At 38.9% G+C, this 8,780-nt stretch overlaps 1 protein-coding gene across 1 annotated transcript; it reads right to left on the reverse strand.

Annotated features, from left to right (window-relative positions):
• Positions 1 to 787: 787 nt before the first annotated feature.
• LOC308082324 (uncharacterized protein) lies at positions 788 to 7,988 on the reverse strand. Its single transcript, XM_080424042.1, has 6 exons — positions 7,851 to 7,988; positions 5,378 to 5,985; positions 4,498 to 4,599; positions 3,113 to 3,174; positions 2,555 to 2,812; positions 788 to 1,703 (listed from the first exon to the last, which is right to left on the reverse strand). Exons 2-6 carry the CDS (start codon positions 5,973 to 5,975, stop codon positions 1,656 to 1,658), a joined length of 1,068 nt encoding a protein of 355 aa, XP_080280168.1. The 5' UTR covers positions 5,976 to 5,985; positions 7,851 to 7,988; the 3' UTR covers positions 788 to 1,655.
• Positions 7,989 to 8,780: the final 792 nt, after the last annotated feature.

Below are 8,780 nucleotides of genomic sequence, written 5' to 3' on the forward strand. Positions count from 1 at the left end.
TTCACCTGAAGGTAAGTGCAAATACTGTGGATGCTGCAAGTCTTCACCCATAGGTTCTCTTATCTTTCTAAATCTTATTTCTCGCCATAGCTTGTTTTAGGAATGACTACACACACATAGACACCATTATTTCATAATACTATAAAAGTGTCGGTTCAAAAATCAGCTAATCATGGTCCATCGTAGCAGCTCCAGCTGTATACATTGCACATGTATTATTGTGTATAACTTCCATGGTCAGTGGCCTTCCAGCAATCCCATTTTGTTAGATTGGGCCTGTAATGTTCCCTCTTATGTCTGCTGATATACACACAAAGTTTCATGGTAACGAGTCTGTGCGAGTGTTCTATGTGTCTTCATGAGAAGCCACACCCATCAGTCAGTATTACATTTTACAGTTATTAATTTGTTCCTTGCCACATGACCGTCATTTCATGGTGTCACGTGAATCTCAACTCAAGTGTATTGTATTGCTCTTATAAAATGTGTTTTAACCCCTTTGGCCAATTGAGATGAAGTTACTTCTTAAGTTATTCCTAGCCTGAACGCCAAACTTTCCATAAGGTTTCATGCTAAAATCCTTTAGGAGATATTCTGCTAACAGACTAACAAACAGAATTGGTTGAAAGCAGAACCCCATCTCCATTGGTGGAGATAACGATGTAGGAGGAAGTATTTTTCAACAAGGGGGAGGAAACGGGTAGTAGTAAATATAGTTATTGTTCCCATTCAGAGTGCAATTCTTAAACAGTCAAAGTAATTGAAATAAGATTAGTTCAAACAAGGGTACCATAGAATGAAGCAGACTCATGCTATAAGGTTTAATGATCATAGCAATGCTACAAAATCAGTTATCCTTTATTTTGATTATGTTTGAATGCCTGCATTCATAATGATCACATTTCATAATAGCAAAAGTTATCCAACTTTAAATCTAAAAAAACGTAAACAAAGCTTTTTGCACTAATGTGTATACAGTAGTTTACATTTAACAAAATATGTTGTAGTTATCTTATTTGTTAAATGTTTAAATAAATGTACAATAAATATATGAATTATGTCATTGACAATTAACCCATTTAGACCTGAGGCCGATTGTAAAAATGCCCTCTAAATCATAAAAAAAATCTGAAAAAATATTAACATCAGATTGTTGTGGCTTCCTAGTCAGGGGAAGATTACTGCACAGGACTACCAGGCCCAGGGGCCTAAGAGCTCAGGGGGCCCGAAGCCAGAGGTGGTGGGGGCTATTGTTAGCGGTCAACATTCCCCAGTGCAAAGTGTCAAATACTGGCCACATATTTGACTGTCAAAAACCCTGAAAGCAATGCAGATCAGTGCAAAGACACCCTCTTGTCTTTACTAATGCAATTCAACTGGTTTTTTTTTTTTGGGGGGGGGGGTATCATTAGCCTACACACAATCTTTCAAACAGTGTTTCACAGTAAAGGGTGAATGACCATATTCTGTTCTTGTTCATGCTCTCAATTGGCAATGTGTTGACAGTTCCTGTATGGTATATGCTTTCCTTACTAAAAAAGGAACTAATAATTGCAACATAACAAACTACAACTGCAAGCCTGAGATGACCGCTTTACTTTCACTTGTAGGAGAGGTTGGTATTGCATGGCCCCATGGTGATGTGTTGTCTTGATTCAGTCATTAGCATCATCACAATCGGACCATGGATTTTCTGTACAAGCCTGTAAAGAAAAATATAAAACATATGCTTTTAAAGAAATATACTTTATATACTGTATATAAAACCGTTAATTCATCTAATTATGCTTCTTCTTGAATGATGCTGTGCTGTATTAATACTATGTTTATAGCACATTTCATACAATGTAAACTCAAGTGCTTCACAAAATGTGTACACACATACACACTTCAGTTATCCCTACCGCGCGCACACACACACACACACACACACACACACACACACACACACACACACACACACACACACACACACACACACACACACACACACACACACACACACACACACACACACACACACAACAGCCCTGAGAGAATAGGAAGGTCTGACGATTCCTTTTAAAAGATGATAATGTTGCAAATCTCAAGTTATCAGACAGTTAGTTTGTGCCAGAGAGTAGGACAATAGTCACTAAATGCACCATCACCAGATTTAGATTTTATTCTAGGTACCGTTGAGAGACCAGAGTCTGATGATCTGAGAGGTCTGATTGGTTTGAGGCAGTGATCATGTCATAGATGTATTCAGGAGCAAAACCTTTGTAGACTGTAAGTACTAGCACTTAGGACAATTCTGTGAGCCAATGAAGTGATCTAAGTATACTATGGGAGTAATGTTTTCAGAGATTCTTGTCCCAGTGAGCACTCGGGCTGTTGCATTTTAAATGAGCTGGAGTCTTCTGCTCTATTTAAGCTCCTTCGTATGATGGTGTCGCATGCTGAAAATAGCCGGACTACAGTTCAAGCTCACAACGCATCAAGGATGATGCATAAATCATGCTTTTCTACAGTCTTTTGGGGAAGTCCAGCGAAAGCTGATGCTAGTACTCACCTGTTTATATTCAAACCGGTCCTCTAAGTAGCGGGTGCCCAAGCCAGTAATGTGACCTATATTCTGTCTTGACAGGGAAGCTACCCTGGCAGTGAAGTCAAGGGTAAAGGCCAGCTTGACGAGTTCTGGTGCAGTTGGGAGGACAGTGAGATGTTTGTTTTGGACCGGTGACATATCTATATAGGTGTCTGCCAACTTCTGGAAAGAGGTGTAGGACATCCCCTGGAAGAAGCTACTCAGTGTAGGATTGTCTTTCAGCTAGATGGGAAAAGGAAATAGACTGCTGTCAGAAGCTGAACTTGGAAACCACAGAAAAAAACTTTAACTCTAAAAAAAACTCTAACTGAGAATGAAGTAGGAACCCTGATACTATATAATATGCATGTTTTTCCTTATGTGTCAAGAAGAGCTGATGCCGTGAAATTGAATAGCCAGATCAAAAACATATAGGACACAGTGCACTCAATTCAAAATCTAAATTGAAGCAGCAATTCGCATAAGAATGACAAATCAATGATTAGATTTCTAATCTTTGAATAGATCTTATTTAATACCCACCTTGTGATCTATGGCATCCCCCTCTTCCTTTGTCAGGGAAATTATCCTTTTGATTACTTCCTCTGTGGTATAATGAAAGCAAAGGTTTAGGGTTGATTTAGACTTTATCACATGACCCTTTCTACCAAGTCACGCAACAAAATGACATGTATACATTTTTAAATACACCTTTTCCAAGGGGTTTGCACGACAATGAGCCTTTAACCACTTAAGCCCTACACAGTGTGTAGGGCTTAAGAAGCCCTACACACTGTATATTTTGTTGTACGACAACAAAAAATAGATGGTCTGTAAGCTTTTGCTATTTCTTTTGGAAGACCTGCCCAAAATAGGGATGCCAGGGTTAACACGGTAAACACTAATCCGTGTCATAAAGGCACAGCTTGCTTCCCTGACAGTATCAGTTAACACTCACACAAATGACTGGTGTGCGTGTGGCTACTAAACATTTGACTCACAAATAGTGTTGACTCACTATTAGAGTAGCTGTAAGGGTTAAATATGGGTGGTTGTTGTTGGAGTAACATACAGAGCCAAGAATTCCTTGGTGGGGCAACATTTGACATTCTGTTCAACGTTCTGTCTGTCTTTTGGTGCGTAAAAAAATTGCACACGTCAAATCCCGTCCCACACAAAGCCAGCCTCTCTTGAGTGAGAGAGGCTGTTTGGTAGCCGGTTCAACCCCCCTGAATGTATTTTTCTTTGCTTTTTACGCCTTTTCTCCCCAATTTAGTCATTATACCAATTCATTCCTTCCCTCACACATTTCTGTGTGTTGTCACTGCTTTTGTATCCTACTGCCTGGCTCACCTACTGTACCAGTGAGGAGCCCCCACCAAGAGGTGGTGGCTCCTTCATTTTATTCCTAGCGCCCAACACTCCCTGCTGACAGGAGTACGTGCAGTGACAATTATCATCCTCCCCGCCTGGCTTCCCTCCCCCAAACATGGGCCAATTGTGTTCGTATAGACACGCGACAAAGCCAGATGCACCGCGGTGGATTCGAACCCCTAGACTCCGCTGGGGTGGGCAGGTACATTACCACTGCGCCACCCGAGCACCCCTGGCTTTCCCAGTCTATGTGTCGAAGTGTCCTTGAGCTAAACACTTAACCCCTAACTACTCATCGAGCGGCGTATTAATGGCACTTCCCCATTGCTCCTAATAGTTAAGATAGGTAAATGCCGAGGACAAATTTCACATATGTGCAAATGTACAAATGTGCAAATACCCCAAAAACAACTAAAGGGGACAAAGTTATAATAATAATAATAATAATAATAATAATAAAAATTATTATTATTATTATTATCATTATTAAAGTAATACATTAATATGAAGGAAATGGTAAATCCGCAATTGTAAGAAGTAATTAGTAATCTTACCATTAGTAAGAACTTCTTCTTTCTCTTTAACCTCATGGACAATCTTCTGCATTTCCTCTGACACCTTCTCATAATAGGAGTAAGTAGGCTCCACGCTCACAGCTGTAAAAAAAAAAAAAAAAAAAAAAAGACTTACTTTTTTGTATGTGCAAACAGTATGTAGTACTGTACATTCTTTTATATCAATACAGTATTTTAGACCAGCAAACAGGGTACCCTTGTAGTTCAACCAGTAAATATAACTACAACAAAGCTACAACATCCTGTATCTGATGTATGGGTCAGGGCCATCTCACATTAATATCTTATCAGAAATACCATAAAATATTATGATCCCATTACATTTTGTTATGATGGCCAATAATTCTGATGACCTTGAATGTAATGGTTGAGATGAAGAATCAAGAAACAAACAAACAAACAAACAAACAAGTGAAAAACAAAAAAAGGTTATGAATAGGTTAAGACAGTGGTTCTCAAATTGTATCTGGGGACCCCCAGGGGTCATTGAGGGGGTCCCCAGCAAGATTAGATAATATAGCATCAAAAGCAGTCTAACCACTTTAAACCTATGTGAAAATAGGCGATGTACAAGCTCACAACACGTCACATTGCAACATGTTGTGAGCTTGTAGATCTGCTATTTAAAGAAATCTTGTTTTTTTTTAATACATGTTAATAATTTGGGGGTCCTTGTATTGAAAAGGTTTGAGGACCATTGGGCTAAGAGACTCACTCTAACACTCTTTAAGAAATCCTTAGCAGCAACACTATAAGCCATGGCTCATTTGTTTTTTAAAGAGATAACACTATTTGCATCATGGAACACTACCCTGCAGTACGGCATGCAGTGTTGCCTCTGTCTCCCTTTCAAACTTACGTCCAACTTCAGTGATGGGCGTCTGCTTGACTGACTTTCTTAGAGATAGTCTCCTTTTTGAGAACCTGCGCCTCATGGACTTCTTCATGGACTTCTTCCTTCGTGAAGTGTCTGGGGTCGCAGGCTGAGGAAGGCAGGTGGCTGCGGTGTCAGAGGAGGACATCGCTGTGACATCAAGGATCTCAGGTCCACTCAGAGGCTCCTCTTCTTTCTCAGAGAATAAACCCAAAAAGCGTTTCCACAGCGACGACTTCTGCCTTTTCTTTTTCTTTTTCTTGGATTTTTTCACAGTTTCTTCTGGGACTGTCTCAGACTGGTTAGTTGGGGGTGTTTCAACAGCAGCAAATGTCTCTAAGTCCTCGGTTGGAGTTGATGCCAAGTGAATGGAAGGGTCACTGGAAGACCTGCGTACTCGTTTGTGCCTTTCAGTCATCGTCACCCACTTCTTCCTCCTCCTCTCACGCCTCTCGCCAATTGGCGACCCGTCATTGAGGCTGAGGCTTCGCTTGACATACACCTCCATCAGACGGGTACTGTCCCTGCGGCTCACAAAAATAAGCTGTCCATGATGAGGACTGTCTTCTGCTTGTGTTTCCATGGTGGCAAAACTACATGAAGTAGAACAGAAGAAAAACAATGATTGGCCAAATCGTACAGGTAACAGGCCCACTCTTCCTTGGTGGGCACCAAGGAAGAGTGGGCACCTCTGTGTTAAATTGGCTATATTTTCCAAAATGTTAATAAAATATTTGGAAATGTTTTAATTAAAGTATACATGATTAGACGAACATGCTAAAACATTCGACGATTAAGGTCTAATATTTCTACAATTGCAGCAAATGGCTACAAAAGTCATTTTGGGGCATAAACAAGAAGTTGAAGGATAAATGTAAGTCTGATAATGATGTACCGTGCATGTTCACATCATGTATACTTTACATTACTTATTAAGTAAAATATTGTATTTAAAGGTAGGGTAAGTGATATTTTTTGGTTAAAACAAAAAGTATTTAGTTAAAAGGTTAAAATACTATATTCTGATTCTGTGTTTTTTCAGTAACAGATGTCTCCCTGTCTCTCCAGCTCTTTAATAAACAGAAAATACATTTTTCGGTAGGTGTCAAAATCTCAGCCAATCAGGAGAAAGTACCCATTTTTAAGCTTAATTTGTATAGTGTTCCAGTTCCAATTTTGCATGCTCATTTCTTAGTGTCATCACTTCCAATTTCACTTGTTTAATCTGTATCCTGATTGAGTTCTCTGTCCTGGTTGGATAAAATTGGAAATGAAACTGAAACTGAAACGAAAATGCATTTTCTGTTTAATAAAGAGGTGGAGAGACAAGGAGACTCCTAATACTGAACAAACACTCTATAGCAATGAGTACTATCAGAATATAGAGCTATTTAACAATTATTTTAACCAACGCAAATCACTTACCCTACCTTTAACATTTCGGACAAAATAGCCAATTTTACATTGAGGTGCCCAGATTTTCCTAGTGCCCACCTATCCTATATCCACCGTACATATCAACACATATAGGCTATGTTTGATAGGAAAATGTGTCTAGTATGAATATTTTATGATTGTATTGTTTTATTTTCAATTATTCTGTAATAATTCTCTCTGCTTCCCCCACCCCCCCAACAGGTGGCACTCAGTTTACACACTAACACTAAAGGTCCTTGCACACTGGTGCGTCTTTTCGTTGCGTTTTTTTTACAACAATGAAAAAAATTGAAAAAACAATGAAAAAAAATAAAACGCAACGAAAAGACGCACCAGTGTGCAAGGACCTTAACAGTCTATCTATCTCTATCAGTGGTGGAAAAAGTATTCACAAGTAAAAGTATCAATACTGCAATGTATAAAATACTCTGTTACAAGTAAAAGTTCGGAATTCAAAATTTACTTGAGTAAAAGTACAACAGTATTGGTATCAAAATGTACTTAAAGTACCAAAAGTAGAAGGTACTCATTGTGCAGAAGATCCCATTTCAAGTTTTCAAATGTATAAAAATTATGAAAATAGCAGATCTACAAGCTCACAATGTGTCGCATCGTAACACATTGTGAGCTTGTAGATCTGCTATTTTCAAATAGCTGAATATAGGGCTGAAGTGGTTACTGTATGTTTTGGAATAATAATCAAAATCTACAAAGTAACAAGTAACTAACGCTTTCAAAGAATTGTAGTGGAGTAAAAGTACAAGAATTGGCTCTGAGATTTAGTGGAGTAGAAGTAAAAGTACTGAAAATTGGAAATACTCCAGTAAATTAAAAAATACCTCCTATACCATCTATCCAAGTTTACAGTCCTGGCCACTTAGCCTGTATTTCCTTGTTGCATCTAAACAGCATATGGTACACTAGTCCTAGTCAATATACAGATAGACTACAGGATACTGCCTATAGACTCTAGGCTACATTACAAGAAGCAGTGGAAGGAACAGAAGTGAACTGAACTCACCCAAACTTGTTTCACCAACAATGTTTCTTCTTGTAAACAATTGGATGCAACTGGCGCGCAGTAGGTCTACCTGGTTAAAGGTGTATAGTGCATATGGTAGCAGCAGGCTGTATTAATTCTGCAATGTTCACATTCCCACCCATGTTGGGACACATCGCTGAAGCCTCCGCCTTCTTCCCTTACCTGCAGCCAGTGTTGCCAGATTTAGAGCGAGAAATAAGCAACCATGTCTATGAAAACAAGCCCAAAAGAAACACACCAGATATAAGTTTAGGGTTAGTTTTACTGAGGTTAAGATTAGTAATAAGGTTAGGTTTAGGCATAGTTTACTGAGGTTACGTTTAGGAATAAGGTTAGTGATGGAGTTAAAACTGGTTATGTGGACCAGATTGATAGAAATATCGATCTAACCAGTCAAATTAATATAGTGATGTCTTTTTGGGCCTGTACTTCAGTCTTGTAAACATGCTTTTTGTAACTCTACTATACTTTCTCTACCAAGGCCATGTAGCTGACTCCATATTTGCTATCTGGTACCGGCTCCATATGTTTCCAATCAGTAAAAACATGTCTTGATCAACGCTTTGTGATTTAATGTCCTAATGACCTGTATCTCTGTACGATTACCTATATCTCTGTATGACCGGGATATTGTCACTAATTTACTCTGTCAGCTGTCACCCTGTCACAGATAAACCTGCCACATGTCCTATGATATCGAAGGAATAACTTGTTTATGGAACCAAAAGTTGTACACAAGGACACTATAAGATGAACAACAACTTATTATGATGACACCCTGATGCCTGACAGCTCATCAGATATGATCTGACGTCTAAGGGTCTTAACCAATCGTTAGGATCCACCTTATATCTGATGTCCGGACTCCAACTTGTGTATAAATACTATTGCCTGTATTTGTAATATCAG

This window comes from Gymnoscopelus braueri, assembly GCF_963280865.1.
Source record: "Gymnoscopelus braueri genome assembly, chromosome: 3".
In the NCBI taxonomy this organism is placed as follows: domain Eukaryota; kingdom Metazoa; phylum Chordata; class Actinopteri; order Myctophiformes; family Myctophidae; genus Gymnoscopelus; species Gymnoscopelus braueri.